Source organism: Urocampus carinirostris, chromosome 7 (assembly GCF_059441175.1).
Source record: "Urocampus carinirostris isolate Australia breed hairy pipefish chromosome 7, RoL_Ucar_1.0, whole genome shotgun sequence".
NCBI classification, from domain to species: Eukaryota; Metazoa; Chordata; class Actinopteri; order Syngnathiformes; family Syngnathidae; genus Urocampus; species Urocampus carinirostris.
Window position 1 is genome coordinate 40,871,060 of NC_142355.1, and position 27,406 is coordinate 40,898,465.

The 27,406-nt window shown below is 40.4% G+C and overlaps 1 protein-coding gene across 1 annotated transcript in view; it reads left to right on the forward strand.

Moving 5' to 3' along the window:
• LOC148363332 (neural-cadherin-like) overlaps positions 1 to 27,406 on the forward strand; it is a 233,605-nt gene that overhangs the window by 173,503 nt on the left and 32,696 nt on the right. Inside the window, exons 23-30 of the mRNA XM_088340974.1 lie at positions 4,461 to 4,675; positions 5,943 to 6,070; positions 6,306 to 6,433; positions 19,093 to 19,216; positions 20,332 to 20,521; positions 21,491 to 21,657; positions 26,066 to 26,330; positions 26,794 to 26,977. Coding sequence (XP_088197100.1) covers positions 4,461 to 4,675; positions 5,943 to 6,070; positions 6,306 to 6,433; positions 19,093 to 19,216; positions 20,332 to 20,521; positions 21,491 to 21,657; positions 26,066 to 26,330; positions 26,794 to 26,977 — 1,401 coding nt within the window. The remainder of the gene's footprint in view (positions 1 to 4,460; positions 4,676 to 5,942; positions 6,071 to 6,305; positions 6,434 to 19,092; positions 19,217 to 20,331; positions 20,522 to 21,490; positions 21,658 to 26,065; positions 26,331 to 26,793; positions 26,978 to 27,406) is intronic.

The following is a 27,406-nucleotide window of genomic DNA, read 5'->3' on the forward strand; positions in this document are numbered from 1 at the left end:
TTCAATTGTATAACATTAAATGCAACGGGAATTGAGCTCTAGATTCTATTCACTAGACCAGGGGTCCTCATTACGTATAATATGATCTACTGGTGGATCCCAAGAGTAGTACTGGTAGACCATGGAAAACTGTATTCAGTGCTTTGAATTTGAAGACAAAAATCTGCAGAGTAATTCAAAAGAAATATACATTCAGCCATTGCTGCATGCTAGCTAGCGGTATAGTAGCCAAAAATTTTACTCAAGAAAAAGTACTGTTACTTCAATTTATTAATACTCAAATTGTTACTTGAGTAAAAGCAAAAAGTATTTGGTGAAAAAACTACTCAAGTACCAAGTTACAGTAGCAATGTTTTATTTTTCTTTATGTTTTAAACAACTATACAATCAGATCATCAACTCATCAAAATCCATTCAATCAAATATAAATTACAATTATTCTGAAAACGATAATAATTGAGGTAAGTTCAAGTACTTTAATAAACAATATAGTAGTATAAATCAAAAAATCATGCATTCATAAAAATAAAGTAGCAATATTTTGAAAGGGTAATGTCACGAGACGTGGTGGCGTGGAAGGTGACCGGACCAGAACGGAGGCAGGAGGCATGAAGGGAGAACTCAAATGCGTTGACGATCCATAGGTTTTATTTAATAAAATAAAAGTCGCCCAATACTCCGAGGCAAAACAGAACAATACAGAGTTCCTCCGGCACGAACTCAACAGGACAAGGCATAACAGACTAAAACAGGACAAGGCATAACAGACCGGGATTGTGAATAATGAGTAGTAATGAACCCGCAACCGCAGAGCCCACCATGCAGCCTTAAATACAGACCCACCATTAGTGGAACTGCTTTCAGCTGTTGCCCAGGGGGCGGGGCAGACTGGTCACCAAGGCGACCGTGACAGGTAAAGTAAATAAAATCACTTAAATACAGTTTGAGTTTGACTTCTGTAGTGTTATTTCTCTCTTTTCACGTCTAGGCTCCATGCTTGATATGTGCACTGCCCCTTTAAAATAGAAAAGTCTTGGGCCACACTGTGGCTCTTAATCAGGGGACACCAAAGAGAAAAAACAAGCAAATGACTCAGAGAAATACTCGTACTTACGTGGATTTCCGTTACTTAGTAACAGGCCCAATGAAGGATAATGTAGCGGAGTAAAATAACTGTTTATTTTTCTTCTACTCAAGTAAAACTAAAAAGTTTTTTATTTTAAAAATACTCCCAGAAGTACAAAATGTCCCCAAAATTACTCAAGTACCGTACATAAAACAGTAAATGTAAGTCGTTACTATCCACCGCTGATTACAGTGTTAGTTATCATTTCTTTGCAAAATCATTGGCCATAAAAAAAAAGAATGACTTGACTCCTTTTTTATTAGACTGTTGTTTTATTTTGAGTCAACACATTTGATCTATTCAGATTTAGATTGAGATATATTTCTAACATTCAACAACACAAATTGGGAACTTAGTTTTCACTGCAGACTGCCCCTCAATCTTTATTAGTTTCATTTTTTTGTTTAATCAAAGAATGTAAATAGAATCCTCAAAGCATTCCGAAATATTTAGATGTCTTACAGTTTCCATGATAATTTTGACTTGCCCATTTTGAAGTAGCTCGTATGCTGTAAACGTGTGAGCACCCCTGAAATAGACCATTAGGGATGCAGACAACACATGAAAATGTGTGAGGTCGTATCTCATTATCAGTCAAATTATGTTTAGTCATGGTAGTAGATATGTTAGAAAAATAAGAAAACAGAATTTTTTTAAAAATCAGGATAAAATGTATTGTCTGTGGAAAGCTCCTAATGTTACATTGGTGTGATAACAAGACTACAAAGCAGTCAAATACACCAGATAGGTTGATAAGTTTAAGGTCTAGTAGACACTCAAAATAAGGAAAGGGGTTTGGGGTTTTTAAGGGTTATTGTTCTATCTTCGTTATTCATTATCCATTATCCGTTATCGGTCAGTTCATAATACGCTACAAAGCCTAGGAAAGAAGACACCTTTGGAGTTTAAACCTGGAAGGAGAACATGGGAGACAGTCTTCAGATAAGATGCCCTTTCATTGCGTATAAACAATACTTGACCTAGGGTCCATTTTACAAAGGAGGTTTTGTGAGACACAGTGTATGTTAACCCTAAAATGAAGAAAATGTTGAGTTATCGGGTTACAACATTTTTGAAAGCAGTATCTAGAAATATCTAATCATCTGGCGAGATTTTGCAGCACATCACATGGTTCTACCTTTCACTAGTAAACCTTTTTCTAACCATCAAGTATTTGTCACTTGTGAGTATGTTTATTTTTTTGAGTTGATGGGAATAAAGCAAGGGTTCGTTCTTTGAGGTGTTCTTTAATAAAGAGAAAGTTACATATTGTCTCTATTAACTGTGTGTTAACAATACCCAATTTACTTCAAAGAGCCCTTTATTTTCCACTGCACCTATATGCTTTTATCTTTTAGGGAAACTGTTCGGGGCTGAAAACATTTGGTAGGAGGAATAGGGGGTGATGTGGGTTTCCTTTCTTTGTATTTTTTTAGTGTAGCATGAAAATTGTGAAGGTAGGAAAAAGCCTGCTTCAAGCCCTGTCCAAGCGCCAACCCAAATACCAAACAAGATATATATATTTTTTAATACGGGCACATCTAAGAAATGAACATACTTGTACCTGCACCATGAACAAGCTAACTAAGGCTGCAATTATGAAACAAGCCTGGAGTAAAAGAAGCGCAGTGAGTGAAACTATTCCAAATCCTTTCATCTCCTCTTATATTTTTAATTTCAATATGACTAACAGAAAACTTTGTGCCTTTTTCTGTATTTTGTTTTTTATTCATTATAAGCCTTCTAGTTTGGTATGAATGAAAAAGTGACGCTCCCTGCTTACCTATGCTATTTATGCTGTCTTTATGGACGGGGTTTGTACAGGTTGAAATCCTTGGATTTTAATGTTGTGCTTTCAATGGTTGAGTAGTGCTTACTTTTTGGGTGAACATGCAAAAAAATTAAGGTCGCGTTTCCCAGTGGGAAATCCTAATGGGAAGAACCTCATGCAACTGAAAATGTAAGTTACATATTACCGTCTTTTCACCCAACACCTACAGTATATGGAGAGAGATGTCTTGAAAATATTTACACACTTATTCTTCTGATATTTTTAGGATTTACTAAAGAACAAAATAGTATGTCTTAAAAAATGCACACGCCTGTTTAAAAATCGTATATGTAAATAACAGACGTTTAATGGTACTGGAGAAGTTTCTAAAAAATTGCTCTGAAAGTCAGTATACCTGTAATCAATGTTCTCTGTAAGCTTTCACAGTCCTGAGAAATCACACAAAGTCTTTGAGCTTCGCTTGGAACAATGCTGAGAAAAATCAACGCAATCATTATCAAATATTTTAAAAACATGAGTTAAAATCAAGTCAAATTTTGCTGATTTACCGTCAAAGAGAATTATTTTTTTTACATATTAATGAATTGGTTAATGTACTATTGGAAAGGTTGTATGATCACAACATATTTTATATGAGAATTCTATTTTTTAAAAAGTGTCTTTTTTTTAATATAATACTAACATTTCGTGGATTTATTCAGTTGGTTGCACAATGCAGAAGTATATTTAATCACCCTTTTTTTTAGCAGAATTAGTGCTAAAAAAAGGGTTAAGGCGCAAAAAAGTTAACTTGATATATTTGCAAATTATTTGAATGTTACACCAGATTTTTCAGCAACCTATAACCCAAGAAAAAGAGTATTTTTCATGTAAATGTGAACAGGCAGACTACTGTGACGTTTGAAAAAAACACAGAAGCAAAACAAATTCAAGTTGTTTTATAACCATGGTCAGGCAGAAAGAAACATGTTTAACACATTGTGCAACGGCAGAAACTTACTGAAAATAACATACAAGGAGCATCCACAAGTTCAACTGCTGGGATGACGCCCTTGCCTTTCCAGATCCTCCAAACCCACCACCTTCACTCCAGCTCCAGCTCACGTGCGGGCTTACTTTCACTTACTCAATCTCGAGTCGATATTGTCTTCAAAATACCACGTTTATAACACACAAAAAGGAACCCATGTTGTTTTCAACCGCATTACCTGTAATTCTGGTCGAAATTTCTGGGGAATTAAATTTGCAATTTTAAGCCCTAATTTGTGTGCGTTGGACAGAGTTTCTTGTGCGCTGTGAAGGCGTGGGCAGTGCGCAATGAAGCAAGCGCACAGCTTTGTGGGAACATTGCCTGTAATTGAAAACTCAGTGTTTTTATACCAGAGTGTCACAAATCAGGGTTACATTCAGTACTTGTTGAACCGCATTACTGAAATGGACCCCTGATGAAGAAATAGCACGCTCACAATAGTATGTTTAAACACAGATGTCATTTTCTTCTGTCCTATCACAATAGTATTTTAATGTTTTTGTGCTGAATAGGTGCCAATGTCCCCCTCGTCACGACGGGCCAGACTGCCAGCAGACAAGACGTAGTTTCCTTGGAAACGGCTATGCATGGTTTCCTCCCATAAAGCCATGCTTTGATAGTCATCTTTCTCTCGAGTTTATGACAGAGGAAGATGATGGACTGCTGCTGTATGCTGGCCCATTGGCTACTCTTCAGCCTGGAGAAGTTGAAGACTTCATAGCCATAGGTAATGGCGATTCTAGGTAATTGTGTGTGTGCTACATGAATCCATTTCACAAAAGATGTTCAATAAGGACTGAATTTAACCCTAAATACTAGTTAGCCTTGAGATAGAAACACTGATTTTTCACTTTTAGTTAGGGGTGGGCGATATAGGAATTTTGGAATTGATCTGATCCAAGTGAATCAAGAATATAATCGATTGATACCATTCCGATACCTATACTACTTCTTTGGACATATCATAGTCACTGAATTTTTATATAATTATGACAAACGCAGCACACTGTGATATGTGTTCTTATTTTTATTATATAATTCAAAGCAAACCCTTGCAGTCAATTAATAAAATGTTTTTACTACAAATATTGTTTCAACAAAATTCAAGAGAGGCTGACAGGTTTGTTGCTATTGGGCAAGTGTTTTCAGGGAAACAGGGTGTGGCTTTTTTGACTACTCCATTAAAAAAAAGTATACTGAGCCCTGTTTATAAACTGTGAAAAATAAGGGTTCAGGGTTGAAGTCCAGCTACCGCAGTTTCCTCGTGTAGAGTTTGCATGTTCTTCCTGTGCATGCGTGGGTTCCCCCTGTCCACTCTGGTTTCCTCCTACATGCCAAAAACATGCATGTCAGGTTAATTGGCCAGTCCAAATAGTCCTAAGCAATTGAGTTGTCCATCTCCTTGTGCCCTGCAACTGGCTGGCAACCAATTCAGGGTGTAACCTGCCCACTGCCCAAAAATGACTGGGATGGGCTTCAGCAACCCACGACCCAACTGAGGATAAGCGATACAGATAATGAATGTTTTCCTCATTTGGGGTCTATATTCGAAATACGGAAATTTGCTTAAATGTACCTTATTTGTATTATTGGTTTGGAAATAGTTTCTCCTTTTACCGCTCATTAGTTTTATCTCTCTGTAATAGGTTACAAAACAGTAACTAATTCATTTGTCCTACACTTTATTCTGATGAATACATTCTCAAGAGGATTTGTTGACTATTTCGAACTTTTAAAGTCCGATTTATTTCACAATTGGAAGTGTGTGGCTATTCAAGTAGTTTTCCTATTTACAGACTTGTTTTTATGTACAGGATTGTTTGTCTCATGCCATGAGATTATTTCTTTCATGCATAAACAAGTTTAGCATTTATTTTTCGTTTTTGCTTATTTCTTAACTTCTGTGTTTTATGGACAAGTTTAACCTTACATTGGTTCTTTTTCAAAATAGTAATCATTAATATGCATTAAATAAATTCATGTCCTTCCCACAGAGCTTATTGATGGAGCTCCCAGTCTGAAAATAAACCACGGTTCTGGTACCCTTGTCCTCTATTTAAGAAACAGTGCTGGCCTAGCTGACAAACAATGGCACCGCCTCGATGTGACGAGTGACAGTAAAGTAAGACAATCACATCCATGCTGTCAACACAACTGATTGTTAACCTGTGGTGTAGTTTCTGCAACATCTGTAATGGCCTCTTTCAGATCACAAATAAGCAATATACATCATTTTACAGTTACTTAAAAAAATGTAGTTAAAATGTATTTTGTTTTATTTAAGGATGTGTGGGAAGGTTAATTGTTTGAGATTCAACTTATTAGCTATTTCTCACTGTGCATGTAATCATTTTCAGAAAGTGAGCTTTACCCTGGATCGATGTTCCACTGCAATTGCCTTGGGGACAGAAGGTGTGGACTCTTGGATACCGATTGAGGACCGTTCCACATGTGAAATTCGAGGAATAACACCCAATCCTGACAAGTACGTCATCGAGTTATCGAGGTTATCGAGTGGCGGGAGTTTTTGTGTTGTTCATGTCGTCGCGACTACGAAATCGATTCAGATTCATACAATAGCAGAATTCTGGACTGAGATTTTTTATCTGAAACAGTTGAAAAGTTTCAGGTAAGTATATCGGACGATTGGCGTGAGATAAGTGCCGCGCACAATTGTTTTACAGTCGCGCTGCTGCCGATCGCTGCTGAAGAGCAACCCCTCCCACGGCTGCTAAGACGCTATTCGGCTTACAACTGCTCACAAGTGAGTATGGGTTGTTGTAAAGGTTGCTCCCGCTTCCGTAGGCAAGAAGCTCTTCTAGAGGGACGTGTCCGTGAGCTAGAGCAGTTTAAAAGGAAAATCTTAGGTGCCGCGGACACCACTGCTAGCGTGGGTTGTAGCGAACCTGCTAGTCCGGTTAGCACTAGCCCTAAACGGTATGCTAATAGCGGTGAGCCAATTCAGACACATAATAAGTTCAGCCCCCTAGCTAGTCCCACTCCACCCCGGTCTACTGGCTCCCGCACCCTAGTTATAGGTGATTCCATCACCCGTAAAATAAAGCTTAGCACCCCAGCCACGGTTATGTGTATTTCTGGGGCCAGAGCACCCGACACTGAGGCTAATTTGAGGGAGCTGACATGCAAATCTAGACACCAGGACATGGCTAGCTACACTGATATAGTCATTCACGTCGGCTCTAATGATACTAAAATGAGGCAATCTGAGATTACAGAGAAAAATATTGCTAGGACCTGTACTCTCGCCAGCAAGATGAGTCGGCATTGAGTAATTGTCTCTGGCCCCTTGCCTGCGAGAGGCAATGATGAGAGGTTTAGCAGACTAGTCTCGCTAAACCGGTGGCTGGCAAGTTTCTGAAGTCAGCAGGGATTTAGGTATGTGGATAACTGGCCTGCTTTCAGGGGCCGACCTGACCTGCTGAGGAGAGACGGCCTTCACCCTAACTGGGAAGGTGCTCTTACTCTTTCTAAAAATATAAATTACTGTTTAAGCATTCCATGACAGGGTACACTATTGCAGGCCAGGTCACAGGTGATTAGTGAACCTGTAACCACGGGTGTGGAGTCTGTAATGCTAGAGCTAACTAGTGCTATGCTAGGTTCATGCAATTCACATAGTTTTTGTAGTTTAGAGTGTTGCACCACACACACTGATCTGTACTCTTCTATAATATCTTCTTCTGTGCTTCTTACCTCTGATTCTCCCTTGTTAGGTGAGGAGGGAGAAGAAATAACATTATTTTCCACCACTAGTCATCCTTCTACTCCACCTGTAAACAATATTTCTGTGGTATGGAATTCGGGCCGCATCTGCCGTCATGCAAGACCCGGGACTGGCAGTATAATCCTGTGGAGGTTACCACTAAGGTTGCCACTAAGGTTCAAAACTCGGGAAAGGGTTCAGTTCAGTCCACAGTGCTGAAGCTAGGGCTTCTGAATATTAGATCACTAGCCTCCAAAGCTTTACTTGTCAATGACCTTATTAATGAACAGATTCTTAACCTTATTGGCCTTTGTGAGTTTGTAGTGTTAAATGAGGTTTCTCCCCCTAACTTTGTGATTTCGCACTTGGCACGACCATGCAAAAAAGGTGGAGGCGTTGCTCTTATATCGGAAGGTAAAATTAAATTTACTCCTGGTACCCCTACTGTTTTTAGAACGTTTGAAGCACTTGTTATGAGGTCCTTAATGTCAACACCAATTCATGAAGTTGTTGTGTATCGCCCACCTGGACCATACTCAAATTTTTGGGATGAATTTTCGGAACTGTTAACAAACTTAGTAACTTATGCGGACAATGTTGTAATTATTGGTGATTTCAATGTTCACATAAACTCCCCATCAAATTCACTTGCAATTGCTTTTAAGTCACTGATTGATACATTTGGTTTCAATCAAATAGTTGATGTGCCCACTCATAGAGATGGGAACACTCTAGATCTTGTTCTGACCCGTGGTGTAGTAGCCTCAAATGTTACAGTGTTACTGTATTCTAATGCCATCTCTGATCACTATCTTGTTAAGTGTGAGGTGCTGTTTAATGTTTACCGTGATAATGAAAATTTAGGCTTTAGCAGTCGCAATATCCGCCCTAAAACGGCATTAGCTTTAAGAGAACTATTACCTATGGTAACTGCAACCTTTCCTTCGTACACTGGGTCTGTTGACTCGCTTACAAAATACTTTAATACTGCTTTGGTTAATGTTCTTCATTCTGTGGCGCCCCTAAGGCATACATTTCGACCTAGGAAGCATACACCTTGGTTTACCTTGGTGACCCAACTTCCGTTGCCGTGGCGAATGGCAGCCACTTCGGCAGCTTCCGTGTTATTTTCGCTACTTTTGTGATTTATTGTTTTGTTTTTGCTTATATCTTCAGTGTTTGCCTTGCAGCACTTTGGATTACTTTCTATCCTATGGATATGGGTTATAACGCAAAAAAATGCGTTTATTCGAGGAATCAACTCCTCTACCTGAAGAATTCTCGAGCCGGCGTGGTTCCCCTTTTACCTGACGAGGTGAGGCGGCCCTATCGGGGGTGCAGAGCCGGTGCTAAGGTAAAGGCTAAGCGGCTAGCGGCGAAGTGGCGATACAAGCCCTCGGTACCGTCCATAATCATGGGGAATGTCAACTCCCTACCAAATAAGATCGACAAACTGGCTGTGCTTGTGAAAGACATCAAAGCATACAGGGAGTGCAGTTTGCTTTGCTTTATGGAAATGTGGCTCACGTCTAGCATTCCGGACGCTAACGTCGAGCTAACCGGCTTCCGCGCTGTTAGAGCAGACAGAGACACAAAAGCCTGCGGGAAGCGCAGAGGAGGCGGACTCGCTATCTACGTGAACACGAGGTGGTGTAACCCCGGCCATGTAAACACAAAGATTTCTATCTGCTGCTGTGATGTCGAACTTTTGGCCGTAAGTCGCTCTGGGTGTATATCAGTTGTTATGAATGATACGAGTCAGGTGCTGTGAGTACTCAGCCCTCATTTGCCTTTTCTTTCGGTGCATTTATGAATACGATGCAAAAATGGTGAGGTTGTGTATTTATGACTTAGGTCAAAATGATGAAATAATGTTAACCCATGTAAGATAAGAATACAGGAAAGAATACAAACACTTACAACATTGAACAAACATAAGAAGAGGCATCTGGCTGCTGAAAGAGTTGTCTCAAAGAGGTAAGTATTAGTTTCAGGAGCGAGCAGCAGCAAGTCAACTGCAGGAGAGAGAGTGGGAAAGGTGAGAGGAGAGAGAGTGGGAAAGGTGAGATGGCACAACATTCATTTGGACAGGTAACTTAAAATTAGTTTTACCTGGTTATATCAGTATCAGAAATTATTTTCCCCCCATTTTATTAACACTCCACTTATTGAAACATGAATATTTTGTTTGTTTGTTTGTTTGTACATGATTCAATTGTTTGTTTGTTTGTACATGATTCAAATTGAATCTTTTCTTCCGGCGCCGTCACGAATGGCAGCCACTCCAGCAGCTCCCGTGTTATTTTCGATTGTTCTCGATTGTTCTCAGCTCAGGGATGCTGCTGGAAATGTGAATTTCCCTTCGGGGATGAACAAAGTATCTATCTATCTATCTATCTATCTATCTATCTATCTATCTATCTATCTATCTATCTATCTATCTATCTATCTATCTATCTATCTATCTATCTATCTATCTATCTATCTATCTATCTATCTATCTATCTATCTATCTATCTATCTATCTATCTATCTATCTATCTATCTATCTATCTATCTATCTATCTATCTATCTATCTATCTATCTATCTATCTATCTAAGTCTGCGTCCCTATTACTTGCCCAGAGAGTTTGGACACACCATTGCTGTTATTGTTTACATCCCTCTGCGCGCTGATGCGGAAGTAGTGTGTGACGTCATCCACTCCGCTGTGGCCAAGCTACAAACACCCGGAGGCCGCCATGTTAATCTCTGGGGACTTCAATCACGTGACTCTTGATACAACACTGCCCTCTTTCGTCCAGTATGTGGACTGCAAGACCAGGGGAAATAGGACTATTGACCTTCTGTATGCAAACATTAAGGATGCATACAGTGCTACGCCACTGCCTGCCCTTGGGAAAGGAGACCACAACTTCAGAAATGGTCTACTGAGGCAGAGCAGGCTCTGAGAAACTGCTTTGGATGTACGGACTGGGATGTCCTGCTAGGGTCCAGCAGTGGGGACATTGAGGAGGTGGCAAACTGCACTACTGACTACATTAACTTCTGTATGGACAATGTTGTTCCTATAAAAATTGTACGCTGCTATGCCAACAACAAGCCCTGGATCACGAGCGACATCAAGTGCTTTCTGAACCAAAAAAAGAGGGCCTTTAAAGATGGTGATCAGCAAGAGCTAAAACAAGTACAGAGGAAGCTCAGAGTCCAGCTCTGGGAAGGGAAGGAGCAGTACAGGAGGAAGTGGGAAAAGGAGGCTGCGAACCAGCAAGGCAGGTGGTCCAGATGGAGTATCCCCCGACTGCTGAAGGCCTGTGCGTTGGAGCTGGGAGACCCTCTACAGCTTATCTACAACCTGAGCCTTGAACAGGAGAGGGTCCCTCAGCTGTGGAAAACATCCTGCATCATCCCAGTCCAAAAGAAATCAAGACCTGAGGATCGCCCTGACATCACATGTGATGAAAACCATGGAGCGGTTGCTGCTACACTACCTGAGGCTACAGGTCCGTCACACCAACGACCCTCTGCAATTTACTTACCAGGAGAAGGTGGGAGTGGAGGATGCTATAGTCTACATGCTACACCGATCCCTCTCTCACCTGGATAGGGCTAAGGGGGCTGTGAGGATTACATTTCTGGACTTCTTCAGTGCCTTCAATACCATACAGCCTCTGCTACTTAGTAGGAAACTGACAGAGATGGGAGTTAGCTCACACCTTGTAGAATGGATTACGGACTACCTGACAGGCAGACCCCAGTATATAAAAGAGGGGGGCATGCACATCGGACACTGTGGTTAGCTGTGGACGGCAGTAGCTCAGGAGGTAGAGCGTTCGTCTTGGGATCAAGGGATCCCAGTTCGAATCCTGGCTCATCCGTGTTACATGTCTCAGTGTCCTTGGGTAAGACACTGAACCCCTAATACCTCCAATAAGCAGGTTAGCGCCTTACAAGGCCGCTATTGGGAAATGTGGAGCACATTGTAAAGCGCTTTGGGAAGTAATTGACTTGAAGCGCTACATGAATGCAGATCATTTCATTTAATTTCATTTCCCAGGATCTCCGCAGGGGACCGTGCTCTCTCCGTTCCTATTCACTGTTTATACATCGGACTTTCAGTACAACTCTGAGTCCTGCCATGTGCAAAAGTTTGCTGATGACTGCGATCGTGGGATGTATCAGAAGTGGGCAGGAGGAGGAGTACAGGAAATTGATTCAGGACTTTTTCCAAAGGAGCGACGCAAACCACTTGCACCTGAACACCACCAAGACCAGGGAGATGGTGGTGGACTTCAGGAGAACTAGAACTCACCCAGTTTCTTGTAACCATCAAAGTAGAAATTGTCCAGACCTACAAATACCTGGGTGTGCAGCTGGACAACAAACTGGACTGGACTGCCAACACAGAAGCTCTATGTAGGAAAGGTCAAAGCCGACTTTACTTTCTCAGAAGGCTAGCCTCCTTCAACAACTGCAAAAAGCTCCTGAAAATATTCTATGAGACAGTTGTGGCAAGTGCCCTCTTCTATGCGGCAGCGTGTTGGGGAGGCAGCATCATGAAGAAGGATGCCTCTCGTCTCAAAAAACTAGCGAGGAAAGCGAGCTCTGTTGCGGGCACAGAGCTGGACAGCCTGACGACAGTAGCTGAGAGATGGGCACTGAAAAGTCTGCGGTCAATCATGGACAATTCATCACATCCACTGCACAGCATTATATCCAGACAGAAGAGCAGCTTCAGCGACAGACTGCTGTCACTGTCTTGTACCACGGACAGACTGAAGAGATCTTTTCTTCCTCATGCCATTAAGCTCTTTAACTCCAGCCGGCGGAGTAAAGGCCCACATTAAACCACACCCCCTACTTTGCATATTACCGTATTTTTATTGCAGTGTGTATTTTATGTAGCACTATTTAAATACTCTATACAGCACGCTACAGTGGGTATTAGCACGTCACATTGGGTATTTGTATATTGTATTCCTTCTGCTTTATTATTGTATTGTTCTCAGCGCAGGGATGCTGCTGGAAATGTGAATTTCCCTGCGGGGATGAATAAAGTATCTATCTATCTATCTACTGAAGAAACCAGGTCACTCAAACCAGGTTGCAGAAACCTTGAACAAAAATGGCGTACTACAAAGCTGGAGGTCTTCCGACTGGCCTGGTGTGACAGCTTGCTGAAATATAAAGTAGCTCTTGCCTCAGCTAAAGCATCATTTTCTCTAAGATTATTGTTAAACATAAGAATAATCCGAAATTCTTGTTTGACACAATGGCGAAACTTACCAGACAACAACTTAACCTAAAGAGTTCTACTTATCCTGCTAATGACATTATGGAATTTTTAAATATAAAGATTCAACTAATCAGGATTTACATTTTAAAAGAACGCTCTGCAACCTTCTCCTATCTCAAAGATGTAGAGGTGTTAGTTACGGACCGTGTCGGTGGTTGTTCAAAAACATTCTCCAGTTTCAATGATTTGTCCCTCAATAGTCTAACACAGATGGTCAGTAGGGCCAAACAAACTACTTGCCTGCTTGATCAGTTTCCAGCTTCACTGGTGAAGGATCTGTTTGGGATCTTAGGACCATCAGTTTTAAATATTATTAATATATCACTATCCTCGGGTATTGTTCCTGTAGCCTTCAAGTCTGCCGTCATTAAACCCACGCTTAAGCGACCTAACCTTGACCCAGAAAGCCTAGGTAATTATAGGCCAGTGTCAAATCTGCCATTTTTTGCAAAATTACTTGAAAAGGTCACTGCACAGCAGTTAAATGACTTCATGTCAGAAAATAACCGCTTTGAAACTGTCCAGTCAGCATTTGGGGCAAATCACTCTACTGAGACAGCCCTGGCTAAAGTAGCCAATGATCTCCTTTTAGCAATAGATTCCGGTGCCTCATCAATGTTACTGCTGCTGGATCTCAGTGCTGCTTTTGATACTGTCGACCACAACAAATTACATGTTCGTCTGGACTGCATTGGTATCTCAGGAACTGTACTCTCATGGTTAAGGTCCTACCTGTCAGACAGGATGCAATGTGTTAACTATGGCAATCTGACCTCTAAACAATCTAATGTCCCATGTGGTGTTCCACAGGGCTCTGTACTTGGCCCCCTTTTTTTAGTATTTATATGATCCCTCTTTGTGACATTATCCACAAGTATAATATTAGTTTCCATTGCTATGCAGATGACACTCAACTGTATGTGCCACTGGAGACAGCTGGACAGTTAAGTTGTAGAAATCTGGAGGCTTGGCTTTACTGAGATTCAAAGATGGATGTCACTTAATTTTTTGCGCCTTAACCCAGTAAAAACTGGAATGTTGATTATTGGTCCAGCTCACTGTTGTGAGTTGTTTTCAAACACTACCCTGAACCTAGTCAAATGTAATATCACCTATAGTGACTTGGTCAAAAATCTAAGTGTTATATTTGATCCTAATCTGTCGTTTCAGTCACACGTGAAAAATATTACTAGAATAGCTTTCTACCACCTCCGTAATATTGCGAAGATTCGTTCGATGTTGTCCCAATCAGATGCAGAGGTTTTAATTAATGCGTTTATTACTTCTAGACTTGATTACTGTAATGTATTGCTTTCTGGTCTTACAGCCGGTTCAGAATGCAGCAGCTAGCCTTTGACTAAGACCAAAAAGTTTGAGCCTATTACTCCTGTATTGGCCAACTTGCACTGGCTCCCAGTCCACTTAAGATGTGACTTTAAGGTTCTCTTATTTACATATAAATGTTTGCATGGACTTGCACCCTCTCATCTCTCTGATTTGATTTCCCCCTGTGTTCCTGCACGGAGTCTGCGCTCGGAAAATGCTGGTCTACTGGTGACTCCGAGGGCCAAGAAGTCTGCAGGCTTGAGAGCGTTCTGGGCCCCGGTGCTATGGAATGCCCTGCCTCAGGAGATAAGATCTGCAACCTCAATGGAAGTTTTTAAATCAAGGCTTAAGACACACTTCTATTCCAAAGCTTATGATTGATGTCCACCTCATATTCTGTATTGTCCTGTCTTTTTCCGACTGCCTGCCTAGTGATGATACGAAAGAGAAGGACGATTGGCAATGAGTCAGCGGACCAGCGTTTGACCTGAAGCATGTGAACGCCTGAATGGACCAGCTGGCAGAGATGGGAAGCTGCGTCGTGGCCGTCATAGACATTCTGGACTAGTTTACAGGCTGGGGGCGTTGCTGCTGTCATGCACTTTCCGGACAAATGTTCAACATGTTACCTAGTGTTTACTATGTTTGTGTACTGTAATGCTAAATGTAATTCACCCTGGTCAGCCTGAAAGGGGGATACCACTTGTGAGGTCCCTTCTCAAGGTTTCTCTTTTTCCTCACGCTGAGGTTTTGAGTTATTCCTTGTCTGCATGTTTGTTTAAGATCAGGTAATTGTGTCATTGTAAACCTGTGCAATTCTTTGAGACATTTTTGTGATTAAGGGCTCTATAAATAAATTTGACTTGACTTGATATAAATGTACACAAAATGAGCAAAAACTGAAAACTGCTCAAAGGTTTTTGAAATATTTGTAGGCCACCAGAAACAGATACTGTCCTTCAAAGAATTTATATTTTTCCATTTGGATTTTGCTATCATTTCGTTTTATTCTCATGCTAGCTTGATGATTATTTTTTATGACTTTGGTGGTGGCCTACCTTGTTCATGTAAAACCATGAAATGGTCGAGGGGACGTATTGCTCCTTTGCTTGTTTGTTTATTCTAGTTTCCTACTGGTCTTTTTGAAGCACTGCTGTTAGTATGGTTTGTTTCCAATTGTGTAGTACAGCAACTTCAGGTAAAATAGGGAACTGTGCTAAGGTAAATCTCTTCAGTCTTGCTGGGGGCAGCACAGAATTTGTGTCAGTGCTAGCTTTTTGCCCTCCTTTGGCGTGTGCCTCCCTACAATGCCCTGCAAATATTTGCCCATTCTTCCATACAAAACAGCTCAAGTTCTTGAAGGTTTGATGGTAATCGTTTATTTACAGCATTTTCAACTCTTTTCCCCAATGCTCCACAAAATTGAGGTCCGGACTTTAGCTTTGCCATTTTAACCCCTTTATATTCTTTCTTTCAATTGATTCCAGTGTACATTTTAATTTGTGTTTAAGGTCGTTATCCTGTTAGAAGGTGAACCCTCGGCCCTTTCTCATGTATCTTGCATATTCCAACAGATCTTCTGCCAGAATTGCCCTGTATTTGGCTCAGTCTTCTCATCAACTCTAACAATTATACCTGTCACTGCTGAAAAAAACTAACCCCAGAAAAAGTTGCTGCCACCACCATGTTTGACAATGGGAATGGTGTTTTCAGGGTAATGTGCAGTGTTACTCTCCTGTCAAATGTAACGCTTTGCATTCAGCCTCAAAAGTCCAAATTTGGTTTCATCAGACCAGAGCTCCTTGTTCCACATACTATTTGTGTCTCGCATGTGGCTTCTTGAGAACGCTAAATGAGCCTTTTTATGATATTCTTTCAGATCAAGGCTTTCTTCTTGCCACTCTTTTATAAAAGGCAGATTTATGCAAAGTACTGTTATATAATGTAATTTACTGGTTTATTCTAGGCACTGTATGTACAGTATTTTGTGCATATGTGAAAAATGTTGGCGGTAATTCAAAGTAGTTGTCTTCCGTTCATTTTTTATTTTTTTTCGACAACTCGAACATTCGATACTAATTTTCATAAAGAAACAACATATTATTAGGGAATAGAGGTAAGATCGGGCCTAAAAAATCCAGCCTGAATCAGCCCGCATGTATTAAAGGCCCATTAACTTCATCTGAGGGACCGAGCTAGAAGAAAACCCAAATTGTTATATTTAGTTTGTGAGCAATCCGCAATAGGAATGGTGATTTTGGACGACTGCGCTACCCCCTGTGCCCATGGCGGATTTACAAGAGCGGCACGAAATATATCACGTGGATCACCCACAGAAGAAAAGAAACAGAACAATGATGAAGATAAGGATGAACACTTGTTCATTTTGGAACTCTCGGAACAACCATGGACTCGGGTACAACTGGATTTCAATGACATTTTGTCACTGCCCTAAAGAAGCAGTGGTGCTCATTGTTAATTTAATAGCTACATCTACTGGTAGTGAGCAGTACTTACATTCAATTGAATCGCAGGAAAGATAATAAAAAAAGAAAATCCGGAGAGAAACCCGTCCCGGCCTGAAACCGAATTTAATGATTGACATTTAGGGTTTAAGCTCCAGCCTTTTGATCTTAACTCTATTAGGGACTGTAGTGATTTAAACACATAGTTACATCAATGTCTTGTTGAGAGGATAACAGTTTAATTATTTCCCAGTCAGACTTTTAATCTTAAAAATAAGCACTGCATATTTCACAGATGACACTCAACTATATCTTACGTTGGAAGAATCTGCCACACTAAATTGTGGAAATTTGGAGGCCTGCTTCACTGAGATAAAAGAGTGGATGTCACTCAATTTCTAGGGTCTTAACTCTGAAAAGACCGAAATGTTAGTTATTGGTCCATCTAAACGCCGCGACTTATTCTCAAAAACTGCTGTGAACATTGACAAATGTCATATCACACAGACTCAGTCAAAAACTTAGGTGTCATATTTGACCCTGATCTGTCCTTTCAAACACTTGTGAAGACAATTACTAAAACCGCTTTCTTCCATCTTCGTAACATTGCTAAAATTCGTCCGATACTGTCTCAGTCGGATGCGGGGATTATAATTCACGCGTTTGTTACATCCCGTCTCGATTACTGTAATGCACTATTCTCCGGTTTCCCGAAGTCCAGAATCAAGAGTCTTCAGCTGGTACAAAATGCCGCAGCGAGGCTTTTAACTTGGACAAAAAAGTCCGATCACATCGATTTTGGCTAACCTGCATTGGCTCCCTGTTAGCCTAAGATGTGATTTCAAGGTTCTCTTAGTATTGTACAAAATCATACATGGACTTAGTCCCTCATATCTTTCAGATCTGATTTCCCCTTATGTTCCGGTCCGAAGCCTTCGTTCTGAGAGCGCCGGTCTTCTGGTGATCCCAAGAGCCAAGAAGTGTTTGGCTGGTTCGAGAGCGTTCTCCATCCGGGCACCGGTGCTGTGGAATGCTCTTCCTCCTGAGATCCGACCTGCAACCTCAGTGGAAATGTTTAAGACTGACCTCTACTCTACTGTATATGAATAACCTATACTTTTCGTGGACATTATCTCTGTATTATTTGTGATTGCAACATCCTTTGCTGTCTGGTAATCCCAGAAGGGGAATACCACATGTGCAGTCCCTTCTCAAGGTTTCTTCATTTTCCTCATGTTGAGGTTTTTCGAGTTTTTCCTTGCCCTCATGTTGGTTCCAGATCAGGGGATGGTGTGATAATAGTCTGAAAAAAATAGTCTGTGTAATAACCTGTGAAGCCATTTGAGACTCTTTGTGATTAAGGGCTATACAAATAAAAATGACTTGACTTGACTTGCCTTGGATGTCCTGTTTCATTTTGACTCTGGAAATAACAGCCGTCTAGCATTTTCCTCCTTGAGATTATATCAAGGCTGACCCTTTCTTTGCTTGTGTTGCTACACACAGCCAGCAAACTTTTGTATGGCATATTTATACGTTGTAAACTCTTTCTACTGTATACTTGCCGCACAGAGCAAGCAATGGCAAACACTCCATGCCCTCTTTATGATTTATCAGGCAAATGTGTCATTCAATCAGACTGCACTCAATTTGTAGGTGCTCCTGAATAAGTTGGAATTCTCTTCTGAGATGTATTTATTTTTTCGGGCTGAGAATCTTAGTGGTGATACAATTTTCATTTCCCAAGCTATTACATATGTCCCAATGTTAAGTTCATATGATTTGCACTTTAAACCTGTCACCTAACCTTCTTCATGGGACCGGCTTACATTTTTAAATTTTGTGTGCTCTGTTGGGCTGAAATTAAAAGAACAGAACATCACTGCTACCTGATTGGTCAAAACTGGATGCGAAACGATTTCTAAAAATAAAACTCTTTGACAGAATGCTCACAATAGATACATATTAATACCTATGCTTTTCAAGCTCTAGAGGCTTTATGCTTGTTCTGTTTGTTCTGTAAAATTGATGTTCATCAGACACGTCAAATGGTTAAGCTTCATTATAACAAAAAAAGGAATCCATCAGGTTTTTATTTTCTCTCCTAGACTTTAGAATCTGTGTTGTGTGGTAGTGCTGGTAGCTTTTTTTTCAGAATTAAACAAAACAGGCTCCCAGTGTGTGGGAGCAGTTATGAAGAATAAGTTCATACACTTAATCTCATGTTGGCGTGCTGCTTGCAGTGCCTTTTGAAATTCCGTTTTGTTCACAAAACTTTTGAATTTTTCATTGTTCACTCTTTCTTTTAAACCCGCCTTTCACTTCCTCACAGATATCTAAATGCAAATCACGTACTGCAACTTGGAGGAGTCAACAGGAACATTTCGTATGAATACCCACAGCTACAATACGGCGACTATGTTGGATGTATAAGAAACTTACGTTTGGACAGCAAGGTAACAGTTACACTGCTTTGCTGTAACACACATGTACTCTTCAAAACCTGCACTAATATGTTACTCTACTGACCTGATAATTTGTAAGAACTAAAATGAAAAAAAATGTAGTTTGAAGCTTATGGCTTAGAGGGTTAAATTGGTGAGAATACTTCAATACTTCAATCAACTCAACGTGCAATCTAGCCACTGGCTTGGTGATATGTACTTTCTAGAGTATTTTTAAAAGGCACAGTTGTTAACGGGAAATATGCGCTATTGTGCGCCGTTGAAGAGAGGAATATAGCCCTCTGCCAGTTGATCCCCAGGCTAGTATGGATAAGATTAGTAAGCACAAAGTGCTTATATGAAAAACTGAAAAATCCCCTCCTCGCATGATAACGTTGACTATGAAATATTTATATATATATATATATATATATATATATATATATATATATATATATATATATATATAAATATCAGCCCATGACCTATAAAAAATATTTTTAAAGCCATTTGCTAAGGTTTCGCAGCTAAACTAAACTGGAGTCTAAATTTATTTTTAATTGGGATCATATTTGGGGTTCTATAGAGGCCTTAATTTATGCAGCTCATTCAATTGCTGGGTGTTCCATCCTTTCATGTTAAAGATGAAAATGTTGAAAGCTGTTTATCTGTTAGCTGACATTATTGTGGGCATGAACGGTTTGAAAAAGGATCATAGCATGTTTTTTAGCAGTCCAAACCTTGGCTCTCGAGGCTGTTTCGTCCAGTACATCGACATCTTTGTTTATTTTATTTTTTTATTACCATAGAAAACATACCATAAAGTACACCTGATTTTTAGATGGACACATCACTATTTTGTCCACAATTGGCCGCACCACACTATAAAACCACGAGGTGTTCGAATCTTCGGGTGCTTCACAAATGTCCCAAAGTTTTGCGAATCTCTGGAGTAGCCAATAGCAGTTGACTTGTATTTGAAATAAGTTCTGCATTTGCAATGGCAAAGGTCTCTACTCTGGTGAGAGCAGTTAATTTTTGTGCCCAGATTTTGCCACATGGACCATTATAGAGACATCTGACAAAGTAGTGCCTTACTGATTTTTGTCTTGACACCTCCTTCTCAGCTTTATGACCTCGGTTCACCGGCTGAATCGGTAAACAGCGAGCCTGGCTGCTCTTTTATGGACGGCGAATGCATGATCGCAAGGGAGCAGCAACCTTCCGCCTGTGGTAAGATGGGGCGCTGTGAAGGCAAATGGAGTGATGACAGCTGCCAGTGCAAATCAGGCTTTACTGGGCCACATTGTGATCAGGGTAAGAACTTTAAATAACTTCTATCAGTGGCATGTTGTGCATTTCACAACTACTCCTTTAGTAAGCGGAATTAATCCAACCTTCAATAAGTATTTTATGGCTATAAAATATTCACTGCGCCACATATAAAAACAAATAATACCATGATACAATTGCACAGGAATATAGCCACATTTTACTCAACAAAAATAATTTTGTTTGTGCATAAAATCCATCCTCCTTTCTTTTCTCCGGAAGATTTACTACTCTGTCAAACAGATTTTCAGTGTGATCCACTTCCATCAAAAAGTTCTGTTCTGTCACCATCGAAGATAATGCTAATGGTCCAACCTGTCCTGTCATAGTTTCGGCATAAGTATTTATTTGATTTAGGGCTGAAAATGTTCATTCTATAGAAGCAATGGACACAGGAGTTTTTTTTCTTAAGGTTTTGGTTGTAAAACCTCCGTTGCTGCCCACCAGACAAACATAGTTTGTAAAACAGGTGACATTTCCAAAATCTGGCTAGCAGGATTGCAACTCTGAATCTGATTGGCTGAACCAACAACTTTATTCAACACTGATGTTATTTTTCATTGCCTTCGGAAGTCTTTGTAAAGGGCTCTGGGCAAATCACTGACCCTGGCAACAAGTAATGGATGAAATGTGATTGGTTTAATTCTTGAATATGAAAGCACACATCTGAAAGGAAAGCAACGAAACCAGGCTAACAATTTGGAATGATTCAATAAAAATTCAATTACACAATAAAACAACATCATCATGACCGCCCACCACTGATTTTCATTAATTGCTGAAGCTTTCAAAGAAAGTGATCAATTAGGACATTAATCCTCACAGCTAACAATCCTTAAAGATGACTGTGATTTGATTAACTCGCCCTTTCCTTTGCACCAAGGACTTTTGGCACACTGCTGTGTTAACACACATAAATAATTAAACATGCTTTGTCTGTTTCTGATGGACAAGCATCTCCAGAGTTCTCCTTTGATGGACGCAGCTATATGCAGTTGCAGCTGTTCTGGAACTTGCCTGTGAGGCAGATAAGAGTCCATGCTGGAATTCGAACACGTGCCGCCTTCGGTGTCATCCTCAGTTTGCTCTCTCATGACCAGAAGGAATACCTCCGTTTAGAGGTAAGCAACCTATGATTCTTGCTTTATCATCTGGTCTGTGTCCAGTAAAACTGAATGTCGGGTCCCGAAGACTAATCGTTATAAATTAATGTCAAGCTGAGAACGGGTATCAACGGGGCTTCTGACATATGGTTGGCGACTGAGACAGCTGTTATTAGGATGTAATTTTTCCCGTCATGGATTCCCTAACTGACATATATCTGGAACTTTTGAAATCGAAAGTGTTGATTAAAACAGAGAGAAAGAGAGTGACTAATTTATTTTTCCAACCATTTTGTAAATGTTCTCAAGAAATGGCATGTGCACCATAACCCTTGTTCTTGATAATAGTAATGTCTTGAGCAATGCAATTGACGGCTTTGACACTGCTCGTGCCAAGTGATGAGTTCACATCCGCTTGCAAACCTTCACCAGCTCCAATGTGTGGCCCACCAACACCACTCTATAGTGAAACAACTGCTTGTAAAACATAAAACTACGGTGTACAGGGACTTGTGCACTATTTACAGTATGCATGATTTGTATAGAATATGAAACAATAATGGGACATGAACAGTGAAGGTTTTTTTTTCATGGCTTTCATCTCATTTCATGGCATGTCAAGTACAGAACAGCCGATGTAGGGAATTGGTTGTCAGATGATGGTTGGCCTGTCACTTTTGATAAAATCACGGGTCTGGGAGTTTCACAGAGGTTCAATTATAAAACGGGGCATCCTTGCAAAACATCTTGTCTTGGTTCCATTTAATGTTCTGTCCTCATACCTTGTTCTCCTTTGGGACTTTTCACAACAAATGTAACCTTTACACATGGAATACTTTTGTCCCCATTCCTTTTTAGCTCTTGATTGATTGTTAAAGGAAAAGGTTAAAATGTTTACATTCATTTCGAGAACTACTTTCTATCAAACAAACACATACACAAAAACAAAGAGAAAAAAGGGAAAAAGTGGGAAAAAACACATCTTTTTTTTTTTTGACCATGGCCAAACCAAATGCCCAAACGCCCTAACAAGTTAAGCACCTCCGCACCCAAGTCGGTCATGCAATCGTCCCTCCAGATGAAACGAGACACAAGAAAGCGGCCATGTCACTCGGGTCAGGGTGACACGACACACTTTTCTGTTCAACAGCAGGGCCCGACAGCTTTCACTGGTTTACCCCTGCCCCATCATACAGGTGCCCTGCCCATCCCTTAGAACCCATCTAAACATCCAACTATCCTTTTACAACACTTCTCCACTCATTCCTATCACCAACAAGAGCTCTAGCTTCCACTATATTTAGACTTCTCTCCTGCAGTGCACTCATAACACCATCCATCAACGTCAATCGCGGCCTTCCTCTTGGCCACCTTCCATTTACTTCTGCTCTGTAGATCCTCTTCAACATTCGCTCCTCATCCATCCTCTCCATGTGTCCAAAACCAACCGAGTACTCTCTTATCCACACACTTTCGAGAACATTACTTGGAAAATATGATTTCGTTTTAAGCAGGTGTTGCCAATGCATGACATTTTTAACTGCAAGTGATTTTGAAATTCAACAGGTCTAGAAATTGAGCATATTGTTTGTGCCTGATCAATGATTGCTATCTCTGCCCCTAGAAGACATACAAAGTTGCAAAAATAATTTGATAGCTTTCAACTGGTATGACGTATTTTATAAATAACATAAAACAATAATAAGCCATGCAAAAGGAAACTTGATAAAAACATATTTTTCATAAATTATTTACTTTATTGTACATTGTTTTATTTACTTGTGTGAATTTTGAAGATTTTATAGAATGTATGAACAACCATGATGTGCGTTTGTGTTGTGTGCAACAACCTAAGATCTCTGACATTTGTTTTCCCGTCAGAGTTACAAATGTGGCAACTTCTTTCAAAATGGCCTGGGGGTTTGTAACAACATCACAGTTGCCGTCAGAAACAGCATTTTCTAGCATCACGATGAGCATTTGTTTCTCCAGTTGGGCATTTCACATGTCTTGTTTCGTGAGCAGCGGCGTGGGCTGAATTGTGAACCACTGTATTTCTCCCTACTGTTTCCAATTAAGATTATGTCATGTAGGAACTGCTGGTGTTGAAGCGTCTTATTGGTGGAGTCCATTGGGTTCACTCAACCTTAACTGTAGTAGATGATTGTCGTCTTTTTATATGCCCTCTTTGGGAGGACTCTGGCTCCTTTAATGTAGCATCCAGCGGCAAAATATCTGAAATATAAGATTTACTTTGATTCTGAAGTTTAGATTTTGTTATTACTTGGAAAAATACTTTGCTATCAAGTTCTGTGTTTGTTAGCAGTGAACCAAAGCCAGGAAAGAATTAACTTCACTTATTTATAGAGTTTAAGTACAAATATGTAAGAAATCTGTTACAGCATCTTCAAAACATCACACATCCTTAGCTAAATTAGAGTCTTGATCCCGGTAATTTTGAACGACTTGTATCAGTGGTGAGAAACCTTTTCTGTACCATGGACCTGTTTAATGTCTGACAATATGTTCACAGCCTGGCCCAAGGGTGGCATTAAACATGTTTGCACTTCCTATAAAATAAGAACAATAATAATAACAACGATTGTGATATTATGAAAAATGATAATAATTATAATAACAAGCACCAAAATAATTTTCATTCAATTTTCCGAAGCGCTTACACTCAGATCGCAAGAGTTCGGAGCTCATCCCAGTTATGTTTTTGGAATGTGGGAGGAAACTTAAGTGCTCCGGGGTTACGGGGATAACTCCATACCGGGAGGTAGCTGGATTTGAACCAGGGACCTCTCAACTGTGAGTACAACTTGCTAACAGCAAAGCACTGCTCACTATCGTAACTTTAACCCAAAACCTCACCTTATCCTTCTGCCAGATAATTAAAAATTCAAACTCATCAAATGAACCAAACCCGGGAAAAAATATTATTGGTGTTAGTTTTAATGGCAACAAGTTTGTTTACCAGATTTGATGTGTAACAAATACAAATGCGCTATATACATAAAAAGGGCAAACATTTAAAAAAAATGCTTAAATAATAAATACTAATAAATGTATATATAGAAATAGCAAATATTTGGCGAATGGGTGGTTAGCACACAGTGCCACGGTGCCGAGGTTCAGGGTTCAAGTCCAGCTACAGCAACCTTCCCATTTGTAATTTGCATGTTCTCCCCGTGGCTGCGTGGGTTTCCTTCGGGCACTCCGCTTTCCTCCCACATCCCCAAAACATGCATGTCAGGTTAATTGGCCGGTCTAAATTGTCCCTAGGTGTGAATAAGCGAGTGAGTTGTATGTCTCTCTGTGCCCTGCGATTGGCTGGCAACCAGTTTATGGTGTCCCCTGCCCACTCCCCAGAGATAACTGGGATGGGCTCCAGGAACTCCGCGACCCTACCGAGGATAAGCAGTGCAGATAATGAATAGCAAATATTTATCAAAACATCAGAAGAGAACAATAACATTAAATAATGAAAGAGACGTATATTATTACACAGAAAATCACACACATTTGAAAAGGCATTAAAGAAAATGTAGTTGCATAATGTAAATAAAACACAAACTAAAACCTGACCTTTCTGGCTTCGATAAAATCGTCATAAGCAATCTGCTCCCCTATTTTGTGATTATCGCTGATGACAGCAAGGTCAGTAAGTCGTTCCTGACACATGGTTGACCTTAGGTATGACTATCAGTTTTGAAAAGCTTCTTTCTGCTTGAGCCACCGTGACTGGCAGACTAAGTGCAATCCTGATAAGGTTCCAAAAGTTGTGGTAGATATCAGGTTGATCGGTATTGTCGATGAAGGTTTTCAGATCAAAGGGGGTCATGGTTTTTGATGGCAGGTCAGGAAGCTCTGAATTACCTGCTCAAGCAGTTTACAGTCTAAATCTAAGCGCCTTTAAATGACAGTGTGGTGCCTAGTGCCTCACATTGTTTTTCTAGCTGTTTGTCTTCAAGACTTGGGAAACTCGTCAACTCAGAATTTGTGTCCCACATTTTCCAATGCCCAATGACGGCTGATGTGGCTTCATCAACAACAATATTAAAAAATTATATCTCCAACTTTTTAAGTGCATCACTGAATGGCTTTTTAGGGGTTCTCATATGCAACGTGGCGCTTTGTGCAACTAAGCCTCATTTTTTTCAGAACAGCCTCCACATTCTTGTCCGATAGGCAACTGCGCCCGCCCGTGTGGACCACACTGATTTGAATTCAAACACGCCATCTCAAACCCAGCTTCACGTTTTGGTGTAACCGTATTGGTGTCAATTAAAAACAATAATAAGAAAAAAATAATGAAACTTGTTCTTCTTATTGTGTGGCGGTATCAAATGATCAGCGGGCCGGTACCAGTTTGTGGTGGTTGCCGAAAACGCCCTTATACGATTGTACCGTGCAATCTCAGGTCTTTCAAGAAATGCTGGCCGTTTTCTACAATCTTGGCGATGGAGATTACAACTTGACTTTGCCCTTTCAACGCCTGAATGATGGCGAATGGCACGCGCTGGAGTTGGAGCGCTATGGCAGAGAGTTCACACTGCGTGTGGATGGGGGCGGAGGGCGCAGAGAGATAACGGCCTCTCCTGGACATAGTCAAATGATCATTATTGATCCTTCTGTTGTGATGCTTGGAAACTCCTTCCCCTCTGGACACAACAAAAGTTTTCGGGGTAGGTGGACACCAATTCGCTTATACAAAGAGTAAAAACTTCTGTTTGTGTAACTGTTTGCTGAATAAGGTTTTTGAGAGTTAATCAAATTTTGAGTTGGGCATTAAATGGCAGCATAATACAAATTTATCTAGATGATTTTTTTCTTCATTAACGTGCGAAACGCAATGATTCTGAAGTATTGTGATGCCCACTGATGCCTCATCACTTTAATTGCTCTTTTGGCTCGAAGCTGATAAGCAAAAGAGATAATCTGTATTGAGATGGTATGTTTGACCTCATTTTACGCACAAACTGAAAAATACATAGTTGAAGAAAAGTTTTTGCTCACAGCTTAGCCTTAGGGCAATTTCTCTGTTTGTATACATGCGGGCACTCTTTGTCATTGACTGAATTTTAATTGTTTATACTCTTGGTGTAGAAGAGGTTGCCTGATGTATATTTGCCAAACTTTCCTTTTCAGGTTGCATGCGCGACCTCAGACTTAGCGGTCAATCTATCTACTTGGACAGGGAGCAGCCTTCCGAGGGGCTTGAGATTGTGTCTTCTCAGGGTGTCTCTCTCGGCTGCTCCTCGGATGCCTGTATGAAAGAATCTTGTTCTTTTCCCCTGGTGTGTGTAGACCTCTGGAGAAAACATGAATGCAGGTAAGAATAGGAAACACCTCTTAGAGTAAGCACCTCTTAACAAGACATATCTGCCTTAGCCAAACCGTAATTTACCTACTCTGATTATTTGACGGCTGAGAGAAGAGACCTCGAAGGGACGTTTCACCTAGTACAACACAAATCATGGACAATAATGCAACAATGTATTTTTAGTCAACATTGCTTTATGAATAAGAAGACATTATGGAAAGAACAGGGCAACCAGGCTCGGTTGCTATGGGAGATGCCTTAATAATGGCCGCCTCTGGTACAGATAGGTGCAAATCTGGGCCAGTTTGATAGTTTGAGCCATGACTGGCCTACTGACACAGACCAGACATAAATCCTATAGGAGTTCAAAGGTTTGCTATTGGGGCAATCTATAGAATTAAATGGAACACTAAGATTAAACTAAACAGTAAAACCTCA